The 23,867-nt window shown below is 51.4% G+C and overlaps 1 protein-coding gene across 4 annotated transcripts in view; it reads left to right on the top strand.

The window, feature by feature from the left end:
* TMEM266 (transmembrane protein 266) overlaps positions 1 to 23,867 on the top strand; it is a 129,288-nt gene that overhangs the window by 94,239 nt on the left and 11,182 nt on the right. For all 4 annotated transcript variants that reach the window (XM_044231205.1, XM_044231207.1, XM_044231206.1 and 1 more), the window contains 3 exons: positions 834 to 972; positions 5,014 to 5,129; positions 19,804 to 19,993. In XM_044231205.1, the coding sequence (XP_044087140.1) occupies positions 834 to 972; positions 5,014 to 5,129; positions 19,804 to 19,993 (445 nt within the window). The remainder of the gene's footprint in view (positions 1 to 833; positions 973 to 5,013; positions 5,130 to 19,803; positions 19,994 to 23,867) is intronic.

The raw sequence follows: 23,867 nt of genomic DNA, 5'->3' as shown, positions 1-23,867 counted from the left end.
AAGCTTTGAAATGTGTCTTAAAACAAATGATTCCACTCTTAAATGGCCCAGTGGTCAGAGAGCTGGGCAAGCTTGTTTCAGCAGAGTATCCCGCCGCTCTGCTTCCTGTAAAAGGGTCTGGTTTAGTGGGTGGGGATGAAAGGCCAAGGAAGCCTGGCTGTCGCTGGGAGTTTTGTACATGCAGGACCAGGACCATGTCCACTGTCCACTCCTTCCTCACCCATCTCCTGCCCCACATCCACGCTGTAGCCTCTTTGGGCCACGTGCAGACATAAAGGCCTGGCCCATGGAAGTCCAGATGAACCCAAGCTTGAGCAGGCAGATAGAAGGTCGGGGCCCAAGGCTGAGTTGCCCATGCTGGGCCCCCTCTTCTCCTCGCCCTTCCTCCTTGTGGTGAGAGACTCAGCGTCAGATAGAAATAAGATGTAGGCTCTGGGCTCCTGCTACCCAAGGGATCCAGCCTTCAGCCCCCACTGCCAGTGAGGGATTCAGAAAGGCTAGAACAGGAACACTGGGGCTTAGAATACAAGCCCACTCCCAGGAGGGGATGAGACACTGGGAAGATGCCGGGAGCAACCCCAGGCCGTCAGAACAAAGTCTGTGGAAGGGCTTAGGTCACTTAAGAGGGAAGAGAGTACCATGGGCATGTCTAGGAGTGGAGAGGTCACTGAAGATATGGAGGAGGGTCAGGGGAGACCTGAGGTGGGGATAGGGGAGAACTGATGTTGGGACAGACCTCCTGGAGAATTCGGCCATACCAGCTGCTTTGTCTGACCTGCTTCTGGGACATCCAGGAAGTGGCCCATGGCACTGAAATCCAGTTCCTCTCACAGGTGTTTGATGGGGCTGTGATCATCCTGTCCTTGGCCCCGATGGTGGCGTCCACAGTGGCCAATGGGCCCAGGAGCCCCTGGGATGCCATCAGCCTCATTATCATGCTCCGGATCTGGCGGGTGAAGAGGGTCATTGACGGTGAGTGGTCCAAGAAGGGTCAGCGGCGCTGGCAGGGTGGCAGGTGGCCACTACTGAGTCTGGCACTGTTGACTAAGAGCAGAGGGAGGCCACGTGGTATGGGGTAGGTGGGAGGCATGACCCCGCCAGCCTCAGGGACTGGAGGCCAGAGCCTGCTGGTGCAGAAACACCAAGCCTGTCACCACTCACTCCATGTCACATGTCCAGGAGCTGCACACACTGCCCAGATGTCCCATGCAAGCACTTGAGCATTCGTTCCAACATAACTATTTATTGTATGTCCGGCTGGCCAGCGCCTCCCATGAGAACTTACAGCAGGGCCTGCCATTCTGGAACACCAGCATTGCACAGCCTCAGGGTTTGGACGCACGCCTGCCGCCCACCGCCTACAGACTCACCCCTGGCTTCGTCCAGCCTATTGGTCAAGGGGTTGCTCTCTGTGGGGCCCATCTCCCCTCTGTCCAGCAAGGGGTGCCCCTCCCCTAACCTGTCGACCTGCAAACAGCTCAAGATGGTTTCTGGGAGAGGTGCTGGCTTGGTCTGCGTTTTGGCTTGTTTTGGTCAGTGTTAGTGGTGCATGCTCCCATCTGAGCTTCCGTTCCCAGAGAGTGTCTGTTACCTCCGCTCTCTGTTACCTGCCTTTGCTACCATCAGAGCCAAAGGCCACCCTCCCAAAGGAACCACCTCTTGTGGAGAGCTGTGCCCTGACCTGGGTCATTCCTCTATTTCCAGGAAATGACAGACCTGAGAGTGTCCCCCCGGAAGAGGGGCACCCAAATGAGAGAATTCTGGAAACCCTGTCCCTGAAGAATGGGGCAGGGTACTAGGATGGGGTGGCCTGGGGATGGGGAAGAGGGAGAAGCCAGCTCCAGGTTCCAGAAGGTGGTCCTTAGACCTCCCAGGACATGACAGAAAGGCCCACCTCACCTCAGCCAGACTCGACACAGACCAGGCACAGAACCACCACAGATGGGCTGGCCTGCCCCTCAAGGAGGTAGGCTCCTGCAGGAGTGTGGGCAGTCTGAGCCAGGTGGTCACATGGAGGGGCAAGGCACAACAAGGAAGTTATATAGATGACGATTCCTGAGCTTTTTTAAAGTAGCAAAACCTTTCTTCTGCAAAATCTTATGCAGCTTGCCAGTGTGACAGATAGATTAAAAGGGAAGCATTTTTGTTGACTTGAAGTGGGGGGGGCAGAGCCCACCTCCTTGCCCTCTCTTCTCCTGGGGGCATCTCTAAGGACCTTCTGGAGCAGGTTCAGACTACCGTTAGATAGACTGTTAAGACTACAGATTGTATCGTATACAGACTCTTAAGGTCACTCTGGCCCTGAAATTTGGTTGCAAATGTCAGAAATTGTGGCTATGAGGATACCCCAACAGCATTTGCAGGGGAGTGGGGGAAGGGTATGGGGCAGGAAGGACAGCCTCTGGGGTTTCTCATCCCCTGGCAGGGTTCCCTCTTGCTAGTCCCTGCCCCCACATTCCACCCGGTTAGCACTGTGGGATGTGATGTCTTTTCAGGGAGCTAGCTCCTTAATCCAGAATCTTCATCCAACTGGAATGTGACTTTGTAAGGTCCAAACTGGGAAGGCTCTGAGAGGTCGTCTCGTCCATTCCTGTCATTTGACAGATGGGGAAACTGAGGACAAGAGGGATAAGGGTCGCACAGCAAAGCAAATTGGAGCTCTGGCCCACCGGCAAGTGCCAGTGTGCTCTTTATCTGTACACTCACCCTCATCTGCTCAGGGCGGGTCCACTCACAAGAACATCGTCTCCCTTCAGAGCAGGAACAGCGCCTTCTGGCTCTTCTCAGCCAGCTGTGAACAGCTGGTCACCCTCACACTGATGGGTCTTGACAGCCCATTGCGAGCGCTCTTCCCAGCTGCTGCCCCTTTATCCTGACATAGCAGGCATGGCTGTACCACTGGAAGCCTCAGGATAGGGATGTGCCAGGTGAAAGTGTGGGTGTTAATTTGCTTCTCTCACCCTGGGTGTGAATTGGCTTCAGCAGAGCTCTGAGGAGGCAGAAGCCACTGGGTCCAGCCTTGGAAGCCTGGAGACGGGTCTGCAGGACAAGTGGGCTGCCCTCCAGTTGAGAAGCAAACATGAAAATTCTGCTTTCTCTGCCCCACATGATTCCTGCAGCAGCCAGAGAACACCCAGAGGGTGGGAGATCATGGGTGGAAAAGGAATCGAAGAGTGGAGATGTGGAGAGTTGTAGAATACAGCGGCAAGAGAGGCATGTGACCAAAATTTCTGACTAGTCAGGAAAAGCTGAACTCTGTGATATGAGAAGAGCATGAAGGCCAGAGGCCAGGGTCGGGTCAGGAGTTGATACTGAGACTTCACAGAGCCCGGAGAACTGCCCAAGGGAGGGGCCCATGTGGCTACCAACAGGCTACAAGATCTGGGGCCCTCCAAACCGAGGCTAGACTCTCTCTGGGTGAATAGGACTGTCCATGAGTAAAAGAGACCCAGAATGACAGTGACTTAAAGCGGAAGCCTTTCTCTCACAGGAAGGTCTGCAGGTCGGAGTCCCAGGCTGATGTGGCACTCTCTGTAGTTGAGACTCCAGGCTCTTCCGGTTTGTTGCTCTGCCATACATTGTCTACTTTCCAAAGTCACCCCATGGCCCAGGATGGCTGCTCCGGGGCTAGCCATCACATCCTTATCTCAGCCACTAGGAAGAAGGAAGAGAGGAAGAAGATAAAGAGGCAAAAGGAAAGCCCCAGCTGCCTTTCCTCTTTAGACATCTTTTTGAGATATAGTTCTCACATGAAACACCCATTTAAAGTGCACAATTCTGGTTTTTCTGAAAATAAATAAATTGGAAAAATAAATAAATAAATAAAGTGCACAATTCTGGGCACCTGGGTGGCTCAGTGGGTTAAGCCGCTGCCTTCGGCTCAGGTCATGATCCCAGGGTCCTGGGATCGAGTCCCGCATCGGGCTCTCTGCTCAGCGGGGAGCCTGCTTCCTCCTCTCTCTCTGCCTGCCTCTGTGCCTGCTTGTGATTTCTCTCTCTGTCAAATAAATAAATAAAATCTTTAAAAAAAATAAATTTAAAAAGTGCACAATTCCATGGCTTTTAGTATATTGCTAGGGTCATGCAAATATCACCAAAACCTAAGCTTAGAGCCTTTTCACCACTTCAAAAAGAAAGCCCGTACCCATTAGCAGTCACTTCACATGACCCTCCCAGCCCTAGGCAGCCACTAACCTACTTCCTGTCTCTGTAGATTTGCCTCTTCTGGACATTTCCTATGAGTAGGATCATAGTCTGTGTATTCTGGTGTGTCTGCTTTCCTTCACTGAGCAAAAGCGTTTCATCCATGTGTAGCCTGTGTTTCATTTCTTTTTATTTTTGCATCATGCTCGTTTGTATGGACGGGCCACATTTTCTCTATCCCCTCATCCATTGCTGGACGTTTAGCTTGTTTCCACATTTGACTACTGGGAACATCCATGTCCAAGCTTTTGTGTGGAGGTATGTTTTCATTTCTCTGAAGTGCCTAGGCATGGACTCACCCTGCCCTGTGGTCACTCTGTTTTAGCCATCTCAGGACCTGCTCCACTGTTTTCCAGAGCAGCTGCCCCATGTCACTTTCCCACCAGCAGTGAGTGAGGATTCCAGGATTTCTGCTTCCTTGTTACCGCCAGCTCCCGAAAGCTGCTGCATGACACCTGCACTTGCCTCACAATGTTCAGACTGTGGTCTCACAGCTGGCCATAGCTGCACAGGATACTCAAAAGTCCAGCCCTAGCTCCGGGCAGCTGTGCACACAGGCAGAAGGAAGGGTGCTGTCACTAGGACAAAGGAGGAAAACAGTTCTCTTGGTCACCGCAGGTTGGGGTTCTAGCCCAACCTGTCTGGGTACTGTGGGGTGCCTAGACATCCCCTGAGCCCCTGCACCCCCCGGCTCCTCTAGGAACCACTCCTGGACTTGAACCTGCCGCTGGCTGGCTGCTGGGACCTGCCCCTCTCCCTCCTGAGCCCCACTACTGCCAAGTTCCTCATGGAGCTGTCTCTGTCTTCCAGCTTACGTCCTGCCGGTGAAGGTGGAGATGGAGATGGTCATCCAGCAGTACGAGAAGGCCAAGGTCATCCAAGATGAGCAGCTGGAGAGATTGACGCAGATCTGTCAGGAGCAAGGGGTAATGCCCTGCCATTCCCGGGTCTGTCCAGAGCCAAGGGCCCCAGTGATGCCTAAAACCGCAGGAGACCAGAACTGCAGGGCCCCCGAGGACACATGGGGAACCTAAGGCCCACAGAGTGGGAAACCAGTCTTTAAAGGTCACTCCTGCTCGGCCTCACCAGGCCTGGGCTCAGCACCAACTCTCAGGCCAGGGTGATTTCTCTTTGTACCATGGTGACCAGTGAGCCTTCCAGCCTGAGCCAGCCATCACCAACTTAGTTCAGCAGAGTCTTCTGGACACAGTGGTCTCTAGAGCAGGAGACAGCTTCTGTCCGCAGAGGTTGCTGGGCACCACTGTGGACCAGTGACCACCCAGGACCCCCCGACACTTCCCCCCGCAAAGAGGTGTTCACAGTTCTCTGTGCCTTCCAGGAGCTATGGGGAAGACAGAGAGGGGCCCTGTGAGGCCATGCTCAGCAGAGCCAGTGGGGCGGGGCGGGGGGGCAGCTGGGTCCTGCAGCAAGACTACAGAGCTCTGTAGAAACACAGCCTCCAGGGAGGGGATGTTCTCGTACCTGGTGAGAATGCCAGTGAGATTGCTGCAGAGGGGACCAGCAAGCGAGGTGGTGGAAAGTGTGGAAGAGGATAGACGAAATGAAATATATGGTCATTCTGGCCTCTCCGTTGGATTCTGGGAGGAGGACAGGCCACTGCCCCTTACCCTAAGAGCCACGTAAGCTATGCCCCCCACCCTTAGTCCCCAGGGCCATCCCAGGCATAGAGTGCCCCAGCTACTTATCCCGTGTGGGGCTGAGTGCTTCTGGCTTGCAGTGCAGTGAGGATGGACACCTCTTGCTTCCTCCCCCTGTCCCTCTGTGGAGCCCACAGGCACTCCCTGTGGGGGTCTGAGGGCCACATGCATCTGCCTGGCTTTTCACCCTCATACATCCTTCATCTTGTACACAAACACTCTGAAGAAGTCAGAGAGAGTCACCTCCCATTCCGACAAGCGCTGTGCTGTCCCATCTTTCATTTTGGTTGTGATGTACCCCTTGCCTGAGCCCTTGCCCCTTGTCAGCCCTGCCTAACTGATTTGTGTGCAGCCTGCGTGTCCTGGCTTTTCCACTAACCACAGCACTGTCCTCCTGCAGCAGTCACTGCTCCCTTAACCCCTGGCCCTGCTGTGGGCCTCCACTGAGCACTGGGCACTCGCTGCCACGGGCTCTGGTTCTCTGCACCCGGAACTCCCCATGGAATGGGATGCTCCCACAGGATAGACCTCGTCTGACTTACGTTTGCCCACAGCCCAGCACCCTCTCATGGTGGGTCTCCAGGGCCCCTAACCCCAACCTCTCCTAGCTAGAAGAAGAGCTGGAGGGAGTGGGAAGTCTGTGGAATGTCACCACAAATTGATCCCTAGAATTGTCCACAAGAACAGGCATACAGAGTCTTCAAAATCATCTCTTTAGAATGTCGGTCAGGGAACCAAATCTTTTTATCTACTTTGGGAACACGATGGCCTTTCATTTTAGCACAAAATGTTTATGAGAGATAAGAGGGGACATCAGGGGACACAGCCCTCAGGAGAACATCCTCCTCGGGATACTGGGCATGGGGCAGTCTTTACAGGGTTGTGGACCTGGGAAGACCAGTGTTCTAGTCCCTAAGCGGTTGGCATCAGCTTCACCCTCACCCATGCATCTAGTTTGCCAGCACCATCACGGCCTGTGCTGGGCACTGGGGGGCACTGTGGTGGAGAGGATTTGGCCCCTACCCCCAGGAGGCTCTGTGTGGCTCCAGTCTGGCAGGCCCAAAACCAAACAGGGGCAGTCTGGTGCATGCCTGGGGCAGGGACATGTCTGGAGTTCTGCATGCCAGGGGGCAGGGGAGCGGATGGGTTTCCAGAGGAGCTGGCATTGGGCAGGGCCACTTGGAGAAGGGTGCCTGTCAGAGGGGACAGGTGAGGCATTAGAGTGGGTGTTGTACCAGGGGAGTTCAAGGCCATTCAGGAAGGAGGAGGCTGGCTTGGGAAGGGCCTACATGGCTGATCTAGGAATTTGGGCTCCATCCCGTAGGGAAAGGGGAGGCCTGGGTTGTTAGAAGCAGGGGTGGGAAGTCTCAAGTTGGAGTTTTTGATGGATCTCTCTGGCTGCTATTGGAGGTGGGTTGGGCAAGAGTGAGGAACGTATACTAAAAAAAGAGTGAGGAACGGAGATAAGAAGCCTGGGCTGAGAAGCTTTTTCAGCCACCCAGCAGGGAGAGGCCTGGGTTCAGAGTAGACGGAGGTGTAGAGGAGGAGGGGAGAGGACAGATCTGGGTGTCAGTCAGGATCTGGCTGGAGCTTGGTCAGGCAGCTTTCAGTCTACTAATAGGAAAATGAACACCACGTGGCTGCAGTTGGCCACGGGACAGACAGCGACAGAGTACCTCATCTGCCCTTTATAAGCTCTCACACAGCCCTCCAGCCCGGCAGAGAACAAGCTGACCCACTGCAAGCCTCATAGTCACAGCGCGTGGGCCACATGGCCAAGAGAAAACCCTACCGGCAGCCCCACCCCCAGTTCTTTCCACTAGGACCCCCGTCCTTAGCCCACAGAGACCCCACATGTGGCCTCCTCCCTGGGGTCCCGGCCAAGGGGAGACTCCCTTGGATTCTGCACAGGAAAGAGCTAATAAATAAAGACAGATTTCCTCTAGGTAATGACATCTGGAAAAGAGATGAGCAGAAACAAACCATTTTAATTTAAAAAACACCTGAAGCCTGTCATCTTAGTTGAGGCAGCAAAAAGGGCCAGCTGGGCTGGAATCCCAGTGGGTCGCAGGGAAGGCGGGAGGAGCCCAATAAGAGCAGAGAAACCAGGGCTGCTGCTGTCCCAAAGCTGAGCACTGCCCTCTCCATGGGGTGGGGCACATGGACACCTCATTCCCAGGTCTCTTCAGGACCAGGTTTGAGATTTGACTGGGTTACAAACAGCCTTAAAGAAATGAGAGTGCTGGCTCATGACACATCCAGGACGGCCAGACACTTTGAGAGAAGAGCGCCCGGAATGGTTGAGCATAGACTTTAGGGGCAGACCTGAGTGCAGCCAGCTTGGCCACTGATGGGCCTTGTGGCTTTGGTCACTGATGGGACCTGTGTGGCCCTTGGTTTTCCTAATCTGAAAAAGAGGAATAGTGATGAATTCCATGAAGGATGGTTGTGACATGGTGTAGCCTGAAACCTGACCCACGACGAATAGTGACTGCCAGCCACCTCTTCTCCCCCCATGTTCAGGATCTCAGAATCCTTTATTTTATGGATAAGACGACTGAGGTGTGGGTGACTCGCCCGAGAGCTCACAGCTAGTCGAGGGCTGTGAGAGCCAGGAATAGACCCAGCTGTCCTAAGGGAACACTGTTCTTTCCCAGCCCACCTTGCTTAGGGTCGCGTTCTATGTCGTTTTTCTACCCATGTCACTTTTCGGTGCTCGGTGAAGACATTGGCCAGATGATGCCCCAGGATGTCTTTAAACCACAGCCTGAGCACAGCTCTCGGACAGGGACAGATGTAGCGGCACTCAGCTGTCTTGGTGGTATTTCCAGACTCTCCCACTGTATCCATCTCCCTGCCACCCTCAAACCCCCTCTTTGTCAAAAACTCTTGCACTCTCTCTTCCTGCTGGAATTCTCATTTTAATAAAGCAGTTTCCACATCAGATTCATAAGTGCTACTTAAAACGCTGAAATTTAGCAAAGTTCCCATGAAATGTGTTCAGGATCTCAGATTAAATGAAACAGTCAATTTGTATTCATCCCACTCTCTTCCTGGGGTGTATCTGTAAATATTTCCCAAGACATTATTCATCTTAGCTCTTTTTAAAATAAACTTTATTTTTTAGAATGGTTTTAGATTTATAGAAGAGTTGTGAGGATGGTACAGAGTTCCCATGTCCCTCACACCCAATTTCCCTGTTAACATCTCCTATTAGTATCATGCATTTGTTACAACTAAGGACTTGATATGGGTGTGTTATTATTAAAGTCCATACACTATTCTGATTTCTGTAGTTTCTAGCTAATGTCCTTGACCTGTTCCAGGATCCCATTCAGGACACCGCATTACATGTGGTTATCATATCTCTTTAGGCTTCTCCTGGCTATAAAAGTTCCTCTGACTTTCTTTGTTTTTGATGACTGACCATTTGGAGTACCGTTCAGGTATTGCGTAGGACGCCCCATGACGGGGATTTGTCTGATGTTTTTCTCATGATTAGACTGGAGTAATGGGTTTTGGGGGAGGAAGATCGTCACATCACATCACATCGAGGGAACCTGCGGTCAACATGACTTCTCACCGTCTGACATTGTCTGATCTCTGCTCTGTAAAGTTACTCTGTTTTATTCATCTTGGCTTTTTTAGAAGGCTTAAATTGCTTGTCGCTGTGACCCTGTAAAGACTCTTGGGTGACATAATTTGCTGGTTTCTTGCATGAATATCTTGTACATTTGATCTTCTGTGCCACAGGCACAGGCACTGGCAGCTCCCTTCTTACCACAGGCACACCCATTGTGCCCCAGGACCACCTTATGTTATAAATGAAAGTGTCCTTAGAGGGCATCTGACACAATCCTAGATTCGGCACACGGGGGCGCTCTGAGGCACAGAGAAGGGGAGAAGTGTGCCCAACATCACACAGCGATTAGGAGATGAGGATGGAAACAGGGTCTCTTACCCCCTCACTGCAGTGCTCCCCCTGCGTCTGGAACCACACTGGCCTCTGGTCTTCACAGGGAGACAGGACACGGTGTTTCCCTCATTTCCATGATCTCTTCTGCCTGCTAGGCTCACCTCATCCTTAACAGATTCCTCCTGGAAATCTGGGGCCAGCAAAAAGGAGGAGACTCTGTTAGGCAGTCTTACCTTTCCGAAGCCCTGGCTGGTCTTTGGCGGCCAGCTTCCAGATTGCTCCCTTCTGTGATGGGAGCAGATAGCCTCAGATCCTCTGTGGAAATATCCTCCCCTTTCCCTTGTATTTTGCTCTCTGTCTGGATCTTGGCCAGATTTTCTTCAGAGTTAATCTTGCCGGTACACAGATGAGCTCCAGGGGCGGGATGCTAGTTACTGTCCTTCAGAGAGATGGTGTGAGTTCTTTGTCTCCATGTACTGGCCGCTTCAGAAATTAAAACTGTTTGAGGTGCAATGGTTAAGTCACTGCAATGATATATTCTTCCAGCTCATCTTAAGAAACCGCTTCTGAGGGTTTATGTACAGCTGTGTGCAGGATCTAGCTCTAATTCTGAGACATATTCTGAAGTCCCCGTTGTACCTGCTCTTTGCCCCGTAAGCTTTGCCTTTGGCCTAGAGTTAATAGGATCCAGCCTGGCTCACTGTCAAAATGTATTTCTCTTCTCTGCTGGGTCCTGTGGGAAGGATGGAAGAAAGTTCATTTCTCTTTCCTCAGTACCATTCACCCTGAGACCATTCGCAAAAACCCAGGTATCGAGGGTGACTTGAGGCCCAGCCTGCAAGGAGGCACATGGAGCTCTGTGAACCCCTTAGGACAGCCTTGGGCCTTGGGCCAGCATCATCTCCTGAATGAGGAGTCCTCTGTGGGGGCAGCCCAGAGGGGTGGAGGGAGTCTGCTTAGACAAGGGGCCAACAAGCAAGATTCTGACCTCTGCTCTGCCAGCGGCTAATCTCCCCTTTAATCCCTGGGCCTCGGTTTCCCTGTTGGAAAAAAAATGGAGGAAACAAGGCTTATGTCATGAGGATGCTCTAAGGATCAGACTAATTCAAGTATCATATATAAAGTCTGGTCTACTGGAGTCTTTCAGTAAATATTAAAAAAAAAAGGAAAGAGAGTAAAATAATCACTCATATAATTGTGACCACTTACAAATGCACCCCCGTGTATTTTAGCTTCCTTTGACCTTACAGTCAGAGTGCCCAGGCTAGGTCTTATTAACCCCTTTGTAAATGGAAAGACAACAGCTAAGAGAGGCCGTTGCTTGCCCAGGGTCGCCTTGTGGTGGAGGGCAGGGGATGGAACTCGGCATCAGGTCCGTCTGCCTATGCCAGAAACAGGGTGTCTGAACAAGTCACTGGCAGGAGTAACACAAGCTGCTACTTCAGACAAATCCAGACATCACAGTGGCCTAACACAAGAGGAGTTTGTCACTCACATCACAGCCCAGTGCAGTTGCCATGGACAGCTGGTGATGGCTCCCCAGTCCCCCGTCACTCTGGCCTCCGGGAGCCGGTCATTTTCTAACTGCTGCTGCTAAGTCCTTGGGGCTTTCTCCCTTCAGTGGGGGAGAAGTAGAGAGTTGTGCAGTTAGTCAGGCTTCTGCCCCCATTTTGTAAGTGGGACTCAGTCACACAGGCACACTTGAGGCACCAGAGGCTGACCGAAGTGGTCTATGTGCCCAAGAAGAAAACAGTCACCTGAAATGACGCCCATGGGCTCATGACATTCTCTGCCCCTCTCCCTAGTCCCATGGACATAGTCACATTTAGTAATCCTCCCTGGGTGGTGCAAGTCTCCCTGGCCTTTTTCTAGAAGAAACAGGATAATAATCTTGACCTCAAGCAACAGGCATTTCTGGTGGTGGTAGGCAATGGTAGGAGGGATGGTGTCCTGCTCCTCCCCCTCCTCCTTCCCCGCCACACACCTTTCCCTCCATGCACTCTACCCTCATGGCAGGGGGTTATAGTCCACTTGTTAGGTCATGAGAGGTGACCTGGGGGCCTTGCTCTGCACCCACAGCTCCCTGGTACTCAGCACCCCTGACAGAAGGCCAATGGCTGCACAAATTCTCACCTTTGAGGCTGGGCAGCCAACTCAGAGCAGGGCCTCTGTGGCCATCAAGAGATTGGAAATCATAAAAAAGTGGTCCCATCCTGGTTCTGGGGGTGGTGCTTGATAGCTCATTCCAGAGAGTCCCCTCTTTTTTCCTGGAGAGGCCACAAGTCCCCAGCTCAGCACAATTGTCTTTGTTACCTGGATTATTCAAGATTCCACTGTGGGAAGGGAAGTGTGTGTGTGTGTGTGTGTGTGTGTGTGTGTGTGTTTAAGCATGGGAAGTGATTTGTAAAACAGCAGATAGCTTTAATGACAGGCCTATTTAGCTGATAAAATTAGCCATCAGAGGAATAACTTATGTTATCCTTTTGCCATAATTTAAATTTATGGCCAACTACCAGTCATCTTCACAATGGATGGAAAGGGGCCAAGGTCGAATTCAGCTTCCCCCACTCCTAAATCATTAGTTTGCAACTGTCTCCTGATTTTTATTGTTACCAACAATGGCAAAACTAATGGAAATAAACATTGGAAGCCATCCCAATGGCAGATAGGTTTGAAGGCAGGGCATTCTGTGCAGACAGCACTATTTGGATGGAAGAAAATTATTGCTGTTGCATTAGATACGGTCCAGCTTCTGGCCGGAGTGTGCATTGATCAGGCCAAGGCCGTGTCAAGTGTACTCCACAAACCAGACCATTAAAGGCAGAGATGGACTGGGTATGCCGGCCCTGCCGCCCCAGGGGTCTGGCCCCACCTGGGTAGCCACTAAAAGCCCAGCCCCAATGGAAGGGGCCTGACTGCTCTGTAATGCACTCTGAGGGCTTCCCTGCGGATCCTGGCGGATCTGGTCCGGTTATCTGATAGAAATACTTAGCTAATGATGCACATTAAGAAGGGCTGTGATTGCACTTTCATTCTTCCTGGGTCTCAGGTTGGTCTTTAATTCCCCATGTGCCTTCAGCCCTGGAGGCCCAGGCAAGCCCTGAGAGCCTGGGTGTTCCTTCTTACCTGTTCTCAGCAGTTTGACTGCAGCGTGTCCAGGGCTGGGGTTTTTGTGTTTATTCTGCTTAGGATTCTGTGTTTCTTGAATTTGTGGATTGATATTTTTTTTCCCCCAATTTATTTATTTTCAGAAAAACAGTATTCATTATTTTTTCACCACACCCAGTGCTCCATGCAAGCCGTGCCCTCTATAATACCCACCACCTGGTACCCCAACCTCCCACCCCCCCGCCACTTCAAACCCCTCAGACTGTTTTTCAGAGTCCATAGTCTCTCATGGTTCACCTCCCCTTCCAATTTACCCAAATTCCCTACTCCTCTCTAATGCCCCTTGTCCTCCATGCTATTGGTTATGCTCCACAAATAAGTGAAACCATATGATAATTGACTCTCTCTGCTTGACTGATTTCACTCAGCATAATCTCTTCCAGTCCCGTCCATGTTGCTACAAAAGTTGGATATTTGTCCTTTCTGATGGAGGCATAATACTCCATAGTGTATATGGACCACATCTTCCTTATCCATTCATCCGTTGAAGGGCATCTTGGTTCTTTCCATAGTTTGGCGACTGTGGCCATTGCTGCTATAAACATTGGGGTACAGATGGCCCTTCTTTTCACGACATCTGTATCTTTGGGGTAAATACCCAGGAGTGCAATTGCAGGGTCGTAGGGAAGCTCTATTTTTAATTTCTTGAGGAATCTCCACACTGTTCTCCAAAGAGGCTGCACCAACTTGCATTCCCACCAACAGTGGAAGAGGGTTCCCCTTTCTCCACATCCTCTCCAACACATGTTGTTTCCTGTTTTGTTAATTTTGGCCATTCTAACTGGTGTAAGGTGATATCTCAATGTGGTTTTAATTTGAATCTCCCTGAGGGCTAATGATGATGAGCATTTTTTCATGTGTCTGATAGCCATTTGTATTTCTTGATTGGAGAAGTGTCTGTTCATATCTTCTGCCCATTTTTTGATGTGTTTGCCTGTTTCGTGTGGGTTGAGTTTGAGGAGTTCATTATAGATCCTGGATATCAACCTTTTGTCTGTACTGTCATTTGCAAATATCTTCTCCCATTCCGTGGGTTGCCTCTTTGTTTTTTTGACTGTTTCCTTTGCTGTGCAGAAGCTTTTGATTTTGATGAAGTCCCAGAAGTTTATTTTCGCTTTTGTTTCCTTTGCCTTTGGAGACGTATCTTGTGGATTGATATTTTTCATTAGATTTGGAAAGTTCCTGGCCACGATTTCTTAACCGATTGCTTCTGTCTCATCCTTCCATCCTCCCCCTGGAGCTCTGGTTGCATGTTCGGCGCTTGGAGCATGCCTTCCATCTTACACCCTCTTCTGTTCACTCACTCTCCCTTTTTTTTCTTCTTTTCTGGCCATAAGTTTCAATATTTTTCTATAGACCTATCCTCAAGTTAAACAGTCTTATCTTCTACTATGTCCAGTCTGCTGCTAAACCTACACAGTGGAAAACCCAATCTCAGACATTGCATGTTGAGGTCCTAGGAGCTCCACTGGATTCATCTTACAGGTTCTGTTTCTCTGCTGAAATGCTACATCCATTCTGTTCATCTTTCCCCCACTTTAACATATTAATCACAGTAATTTTGAAGTCCTTATCTGCTAATTCAAATAGGCCTAAGTCATCTTCAGTGGAAATTCTAAGCAGCCTCTGAACTGCTGTATGTTTTTGTTGTTGTTGTTGTTGTTTTTGTCAGAGAGAGAAAGAGCACGCGCACAAGCAGGCAGAGTGGCAGGCAGAGGCGGAGTAAGAAGCAGGCTCCCTGCTGAGCAAGGAGCCCAATACAGGACTGAATCCCAGGACCTTGGGATCATGACCTGAGCAGAAGGCAGCGGCTTAACACACTGAGCCACCCAGGTGTCTGCTCTATGTTTTTATAATCAATTCTTTTTTTGCTTGTTTGCATGAATAGTAATTTTTACTGTGTGCTACACATTGTTGATAATGTGCTTTAGGGATTCTGGATTATGTTATCTTTCTGTAAAGAGTCGGCCCTCTGGAGTGGGGCATTTCATCAGGGAGCTGGGGTGGCCCTCAAGACAGGAGCTACCTGTCCCTTGTGCTTTATTCCCTCCCAGCTGGGGTCCCAGAGCCAGCATGGACCTTGTCATAGACTCAGAGTTCAGCTAGGCTATTTGCCTTATTGAAAACACAGTAAAACCGAGGCCCAAGAAGGAAGAGATTCACCACAAGTCAGGGTGAGGGAGGGCAATGGGCTGAGAACTCAGGCTCCTGCCTCCTCCAGCCCTTACTTTCTCCCCACTTGGGAGCCTCCTGCTCTTTCCTAGCCCCTGTAGCCATCAAGCCCTCTGTGTACCACTTGAGCTCAGTCTCTTTCATCCGGTCCCTAAGGCTTCACCTTGATACAAAGTCTGTGAAGCTAGAGGTCAGAGGCCTGGGGTCTGGGCCTGGCTTTGCTTCTGATGCATCCTGTAGTCTTAGCTTTTCCCTTACCCTATCTCCCAGGACAGAGACTCCTTCCCACCTGGAGCCCCAGTTTACCCACTGACTAATTAGGTCCTGATATCCTAGGACCCCTGACAGGCTTTTGGTCAGCTAGGGAAGCACATATAGCCTTGTTCAGTATAGGGAAAGCAGCAGCCAGGCTCTAAGGGTCCCAGGGCCCTGCCAGTTCCCTGGAACTGAGCTGGGCTGAGCTGAGAGCCAGAGAGCTATCTGCAGTTTCCCTGTAAAGCATCTGTCCTTCCTCCTCGGCCAAGGGCTGAGAGCATCCAGCCACCACACCCTCTGAAGCTTGTAAAATTACATCCCTCTCCTTCACCCGTTCCAGTGCACGCCCATGCTGACACTTTGACCTCCTAAATAATTTCCTCACCTCCTGTCTCCACTGTCTCCAACCCAGTCCAAATTCTGGTCATCAGGCCTGGGCTGCAGATGTAGCATCTCGACTGTTGGTCCTACTTCCACCCTGGCCCATCTCCATCCAGTCCTTCTCTGCTCTGCTACCAGCATGGTCCTTCCAAAGTGCTCATCTGAATCAGCACACCACCTCCTCCAGCACTATGCCTTCTCTTCAAAAGATTTCAGAGGCTTCTTGTTGCTTTTTTAAAAAAGGCTAACATCTTATCACATCTTACTGTGGCTAACAGACTGTGCCTAGAGTGGCCCCTGCTGATCTCCCCAGCCTCTCTCACCTCCAAGTCCTCTGTCTTGCAGACACACCAGGCCTTCCCTGCAACAAATGCCACCCAGCGTCAGCCCCTAGGACCGGCATGGGAGATTTACTGCAGTGCAGCACACATGGCCCCCCTCACTTGGGGCCACTGAGGACTCACTTCCAAGCTGGGAGAGGCATTTCCATTCCAAACCACATAATAGAGTTTTAACATAGCCCTCACCATGCTTTACCTGAATGAGTGAATGAATGCATACATGCCTGCCTAGGAGAATTCCATACACTTGGGGTTCATATCTCTAGCCTAAAACTTGTTTTAATGTATGTGCCTATGTCTCTACATGTGGGCTTGGGGCTGGGCAAGCCCTGGCCTCTGGCTGTCTGGCCTAAATTCCAGTGGGACACTAACGGGCAGCTCTGGATCAATTACAAGTTATCAATAATGCATCTGCTCAGAGTGGCCTAGGAGGCCATTAGCCTCCTGGCCCTGATGAGCAGCCTTGGAGAAAGTGGGCTATGTATGCCCATGGGAAGTTCAGATCAGCCTGGGTAAGAGGGGCTTCTAGCCCCAGGAGCTCAGGAGGGTTGCCTCATCAGCCCTATGGGAACTCTGAGAACTTGCTGCCAGAGGGATGGTTTGACCTCTCTCCCCATGTACAGAAGGCCACCCCATAGAAAGCCAGCCTCACTTTCTCAGCCTCTGCAAATAATAGACCCATTCGAGTACTGGGTTCTTGAAGTCTAGAGTCGGAGCCTAGACTAAGAGCAGTGTTAGGGCTCAGTATGGGATCAGGCCTGGGACTCAGTGTGTGAGCAGGTGTAGGGTTCACAGCATAACTATGGTTGGAGCTCAGTTTGTGACCATGGTCAGAGTTTAGTGTGCGAGCAGGGTCAGGGCTCAGACTTTGTCTCATCTTTGGGCTAGGATTGGGGCTCAGTCTGAAACCACAGAATTGAGAAAAGCTAATTAGTTCATGCATTCATTTATCTAACAATATTTATTGAGTGCCTTCTCTCTACCAGGCAACAAAACAGACAAGACCCCTGCTCTTACAGAGACTATATTTTACTAAGGTGTGAAGGGCTGTGGTCATGGGCTGGAGCTCTCACTCCTGGGGGCCAGTTAAGTACACTTCTTCCCAGCTCTCCATGACATTGTGTTGGTAGTTTGCAGTTGGTCTTGGAGGAGTAGCTACACCACAGAAGTTAGTATGAACTACTCATCAGGGTTGTTTTTTTTTTTTTAACCACTGTACTATCACTGAAGTAAGAGAGGGAAAACCAATAGGCAGTCCTTAAAGAAAATGGTAGAATGACCACACATATTTATCTGATCTTTCCCAAATTCCACTAAAATGATAATTTAAAAACTATAAACACATAAGAATTAAGAAAGTGTCCCTGGAAGGCCTATTCATAACAACCAAGAGGATAGAGATTTCAGTGGATTTGAGGAAAATGGACAGAGGATGAGAAAGGGGTAACCAGTTTACCAGAGTGGAGAAATTATAACAAAAGAGCATAGTGAGGGAAATGGGCTAATTCTCCCCTCAAAACCCCTGAGAGTTGGGATGGAAGGGGGTGAACAAACCGGAAGCTGACCAAAGGGAGAGGGGTTGGCTAAATGCCTGTACACATAACATTTGAGCCCCCTAGACTCCATCCAAAAATCCTATACAGCCAAGAAATCACATCTCCCCACTGTACAGGAATCACAGAGGTTTGTTCTCTGGAGAAGCTGAACCAGAGGGCTCTGCAGGTGGGCCCTGGGTTAGAAAAGGGCCTGGGGAGAGGCGCAGGGCTGAAACCAAGGATTCAGTGAAAATCCTTCCATATAATAGAGGGTTCCTTTACCCCATTCCCCTGCCCGGCTCCCAGCACAGAGGCAGCCAGAGGCTGATGGGTTTTCTGAAAAAATGAGTGATCCTGGAGACAAAATATGTGGACAGTGACATTGGGAGGTTGCCCCGATGTCAGTCTGCTGCCTGGCGACCCTAATGTTAGGGAGTGGTTTAATTGTGCATTTCACTGACACCAAAAGAAAAATATTAAAATAGATTTTAAAATATCAGAAGGTGATAAGTATAATGCAGGACATTCAAGAGGCTGGTGTGACAAAGTACATGGATGGCTACCTTGGGGGGATGGGGGTCAGGCTGAGATGGGCAGGGCCAGACGGTACACCTGCTTTGTAAGTCAAGGGTAAGGAGTTGGGTTTTCTCCCAACTGAGGTCTGTAGACAACGTGAGGGTGACATGATCTGATCTAGGTTTGTGAGAATCCCACTGATTCCTATTGGTAAAAGGCTGTAGAAGTTGCAGTTGCCCACGTGGTGGAGGTGTAGGGGGATAGACAGGATTGGGGTAGCCCTTGGAGGTGGAGCCGGACACAGGGACAGACTGGATGGTGGGGGAGGGAAAGCAAGGAAGCAAGGGAGGTGATGACATTTTTGGCTCCAGCTAAGATGAGATAAAACCACCTGAGGAGCAAGTTCTTGGATATAGTGAAGACTCCTATTCTTACCAGGTTGAGTTTGTGATTCCTATCTCCCAATTCCGTGTTGCTGTCAGGTAGGAGTTGGAGGTGTGAAGCTAACTTTACAGGGAGGGGTCAGGGCTGGACGCTGAGTATCATGAGCAAGTAGGTAATCTAGGTAGGGAATCCCAGACACTGGGCTCCCCTGGGACCACCCTGCATGTGCACGCAAGCTCTTAACACGCCTGCTTCAGGCCTTCCGGGTTTACCAGCAGGTTATGCACAGCGATGCAATGTGTGCTTGGAGCACTAGGTGGCAGTGAAAGCTCTCCTGGCTGCTGAACCCACAGCCAGGTCCTTCAATGTCCCACCCAAGCTGTCCTGGCCCAGATAGCCCAGAAAGGTCCCAGAGTGTAAACAGCCATTTCAGCCACAAACCCAAGAAGCATCTGGGAACCTCTTTGGTTCCCCAACAACAACAACAACAAAATTAACCAAAATCAAAATGTGTGCAGTGTTTTACACAGCCCTTACATAGCATTCATGTCCTTAAAGAGATCTAGGGGGCGAGAACCCCTTATTATACAGACAAGGGAACAGAGGCCACAGGGCCAGAAAGTTGCAGAGCGGGGAATGGACCCCAGTCCTTTCTGACCACCTCGTAGGAGAGGGAAGTGGGTGTTGCTGGAAGACAAATGGCCAATGGACAGACAGCCCAGGGAGCACAGGATGCTAGGGTGGGCTCCCAAGGCTGGTTAGGCTGGCGCTGTTTGTTCCGGGGCATGTGGTCTTCCATTCAGCATCCGTCTAAGACCCCTGACTATGGCTTTCGCTTTGACAAGCACCATCTGGGTCACACATTTAGGCAAGGAGCCAGAAAAAGATTCCAACCCAGGTTTTCCGATCCCTCCTTCAGCGCCCTTCCCATAGACCATGGCCGTGTTTCCTCTCATGGCCACCTTGTCTTCCTAATGCAGCGACACTGTACAGTATTGCAGGAGTGAGACACAGGAACACGCTGTAGTACTTGGAGAAGACTCCAGAAACGCCCAAGGCTCTTGCGAACCAGATCGGTGTCACTGGAGCTCTGTAGTGCCCACCCCACCTACCCTGCCCACCCCACCTACCCTGCGGACGCTCCGCGCACGCCTTCCGCCCCCCAGGCTCAGGCTCAGGCTCAGGCTCCGGCTCCGGCTCCGGCTCCGCCCGCCGCCCCCAGCCCACTCCCGCGCCCCCCGCCCCCCGCCCCCACTGCTCCTCTCCTCTTGCAGTTTGAGATCCGGCAGCTGCGGGCACACCTGGCGCAGCAGGACCTGGACCTGGCTGCGGAGCGCGAGGCGGCGCTGCAGGCCCCTCACGTGCTCAGCCAGCCGCGCAGCCGCTACAAGGTGGTGGAGGCCGGCACGTGGGCCGAGGAGAGGGCGGCCGAGAGCATCGTGGAGGAGCTGCAGCCTTCGCCAGGTGAGCCCGCCCACGGCCCCCGCGGTCCGGCCCAGCCCCAGCAAGGGCTCTGTGCCGAACTGCCTGCGTCTCGGGGGAGACTGGGGCGGGGCTCCGATGGCGGGGTGGAGGGTGCAGGACGGCCTTTCTGAGCCTGGGAGCAAGCATTTAGCCAAGATACCTCGACCCAATCTCCAAACGATCCTAGTGACTTGTACCCATTTCATGCCTGTGGGTCGCTGGCATGCTTTGCATGCGTTATCTCCCCGGTCCTCAGAGCCAATAGGAAGTATGACTTGACTATTTGTGGATGAAATAAAAGTCATAAAGGCGCATCACCAATAAATGGCAGAGCTAGGCTTCAAGCCGGAGACCTGAGACCCTTACTGGACTGCGCAACCCTCAAGGGCCCAGACAGGAAGTCCAGGCCTAGGGCCACTGCCAGTACGGCCCAGAAACCTGTCTTGGCACTGGTAGTGAATGGATGGATGGCGGGTAATGTTAATGGAAATGGGAGCACGGGGCATGACCCAGGACACTGAATAGAAGGCCGTTGGTGTCACCTCAGACAGGGGACTTAATCCTCTGAGCCTTGGTTTTGCTAGCTAACAAATGCAAACAATGCAGAGCCTTCCTCACAGGGTTGTTGGGAGGCTCAGGGAAGCCAGTGCACTTGGCCTGGGGAGCTGCAAAAAGCCCCACAAATGCCAGGTATTGTTTTGTGATGGGGTGAAAATACCAGCACCTGGGGACACAGATGTGTCAGGTTTGGGTCTTCTCAGGCTTTCAGGAGGCTATGTTCTAACAGGCTCGGGCCAGGGATCTACCTCAGCTCAGGGGCATCTGGAGCCAGGCAGGAGGCAGGATCTGTGCCCACCTTAGGGCCCCAAAGGGATCCTGAGTGCTCCCAACACAGACCACCCCCCCCACCACCAGGCACATTTCCTGTTCATGTCTGAGTCCTCCCTTCCTTACTTGCACTTGAAAATGTTACCACTAAAATGATGAGTAAGGGGTTATTTCACTTTACTAAGAAATTATTTTAATTATTGACCTCCCCTAATAATTCAGAATAATTCACCTTTAAAGGTAAAGGTAAAGGTACTAAAGTTTATCAAACCCGTCCAAGGGAAGTTTTCACAGTGTGAGCTGGTTGAATCCTCACCCCTCCTTTGTCTCCTGTGGAGCAGGAAACTCAGACCCAAAAAGGTCAAAAGAATTTCACAGGGTCACACACTGGAAATGATGGTGCTGAGCTTGGAACCCAGGCTGTGGGACCCTAAACCCGAGCTTGGTCAAGGGCCCCTTCACCTTCCCATGCCATGTTCCCCTTGCCAAGACAGCCAGGCAGGGCTGGGCAGTTGGGAGGCCGGAGGCTGGAGCCCCAGACTCTGCTACTCTACAACTCTATGACTTGAGGCTTAGTGTTCCCTTCTGTAAAGTGGACTCACAGCTCCAACTCTGACTGCCTCTAAGGAAACACGAGGAAGCTGATGGGTGTGAGGAAGCTCTGGAGAAGGCACTGGGAATGACTTTTGTGGAGTGGAGTGATTGCTATTATGATCTTCTGAGAGACCTTCACACCTCAAAACTGTAGAATTTGAGCACTGGGAGAGACTTCTTGGAGTCCAGCTGATGCACTAATCCCATCTAAAACTCTTACTGGCCTCAGTTTACCTTCCTTTAACAGTAGGTGCTCCAGGCTCCGGGAAGCCCACACCAACTCAGCTTCAAATGGCTCTGCTTATTAGAAAGTAATCTTCAGGCACACCTGGGTGGCTCAATCCACTAAGCCTCTGCCTTTGGCTTCAGGGTCCTGGAATGGAGCCCCACAGCCAGCAGGCTTCCTGCTCAGCGGGGAGTCCGCTTCTCCCTGTCCCTCTGTCCCTCCCTGCCATTCACGCACATACACACATTCTCTCTCTCTCTCTCATAAATAAAATCTTAAAAAAAAAAAAAAAAAAAAAAGTAATTCTCAGACTGAGCTGAGGTCTTGCCCCCAGGAACCTACCTCTCCTACTTGGCTGCAGTTTTTACTCATTGGTGTGGGCTGAGGCATTCTTTCATTTTATTCTTTTATTGAGGTATATTTGACACACAATGTCACACTAGGGCATCCTTTTGGAAACTGGCCGCTAAGTGTTTTCTTGTCCAGGGACTGTCAGTACATTTCTACACCAGTCCTCAGGGGAGAATCTCCCCAGGTTTTTGCTGTTTTGTCCCTCCTTGAAATTCCACTGTTTTGGTTCCTCTTGGAGTGACATCCAGAACAAAATGCAGTTCTTGGGAGCTGCAAAACCAGGGTGGAGTGCTAAGGGGCCACTCTTGCTTTTCTGTTCTGAACCAAGACCCCTTAGATGTGGCTTCCAGGTGGGAAAAGAAGGAGGCAGAGTAAGACTGGAGAAAGCTGGGTCACACTTGAAGCCCACTTAGGGTCAGTTTGACGTCACCAACCAGGATGTCACTGGTCTGTGCCGACCCTCTTGGGGGTCAGAACGGGGGGGGGGCGGGTCTGAACATGGCACTCAGGCCTCCCAGAGAGATGCCAAACCTGTGCCTCTGGGAGCAGCTGCAGATGCCCCTCCCATCTAGTCCTGGACCCCCACCCTGGCCTCCTTTCTCTCTCCTGTGAGACCCCCACCGCCCCCTCTTTAGATGCACACCTGCCCTCCACCAGTCCCAGTCTGTGCCACATGCCCCGTACCTTCCCCCGTGTGCCTCTTGGGCCACCTCCCAGCCAGCCTCTAGAGCCATCAGTAGCAAAGCCAACACCTCTGAGGCAGAGGGCAGAAGCGGGGGTGGAGGGCTAGCAAGTGGTGAGGGTGATTCACAGCCTCCCATGGGCCCAGGAGAGAGGGCATCTCCCGGCTGATTTCTCTTTGACCAGGATCTATGTCCAGGGAGGGATTTCCATGACATTAGAATTATGGCCAGCAAGCTACGGGTGCTCCAGGCCACTCTGGGGATGGAGAAAGGGCAGCATTTGTTTCTTCCGATGACCATCAGGCCAGTGAGGGCTCTGAAGCCCACCATGTCACAAGCGTGCACAGGTAGTCCGGGGATTAACCTACAGAACTGAGCAAGAAGTGACAGGAGCTTGGGGAGGGGGCCGTGTTTGCTGCAGGAGAGCAGCCCCAAAGGGCGGGCAGAGTGCCGAGGGGTTCCTGAGGTTCAATAGTTGTCAGCAGGTCAGACCCAGACTAACGCCGACCAGCTTCTGTTTAGACTTGCTCTAGCACAAATCATTTTTAAAACCCAGGCTACAAAGTTCCAGGCTTTGGGGCCTGCCAAGTTCCCGGTGGCCCTGTGTGGTCATTAATACTTCCCTCCCAAATTTATTAGTCTTGAACCTAGCCCATAATTTATGAATTAGACCCGCTGGTGAGAGTGCTACAGGGTGCGCTGTATATCACGGCAAACCGCAGAGTCCCTCTGTGCTGCCCTGGCGCTCACCGAAACCCTCAGAGTTGCCCCAGGCCAGCCTGTCTGGGCTTCCCCTCTGCCAAGCAGAGCTGGCTCTGATGTGGACCCTTGGAGGGGGAGGCCGTGTGCTGTGGAGACCAATTGGGGTTTCTGCCACCACTGGCCTCCTCATGTTCCTCAAAAAATTAAAAATAGAACTTCCATAGAATTCCATTTTGGGGTATTATTATCCAAAGTAAACAAAGGCACTAACTTAAGAAGTTCCCTCACCCACATTCATTACAGCATCCATCATAATAGCCAATATAGGGCAACAACGTGAGTGTCCAATGGTGGATGGATGAAGTAGATGGGGTGTATATACAAGTGGAATATTACTGGGGGGCCCTGAGGATCCAGAGGATCTCTAGAGCTGTCAAGCTAGACCAGGAGGTCCTCGCATGAAGTAGTGAGGCAGCTGTCAGGGCAGAGT

Source organism: Neovison vison, chromosome 13 (assembly GCF_020171115.1).
Source record: "Neovison vison isolate M4711 chromosome 13, ASM_NN_V1, whole genome shotgun sequence".
NCBI classification, from domain to species: domain Eukaryota; kingdom Metazoa; phylum Chordata; class Mammalia; order Carnivora; family Mustelidae; genus Neogale; species Neogale vison.
Note: the sequence above shows the minus strand (reverse complement) of the source record. Positions and strands in the feature narration are given on the sequence as shown.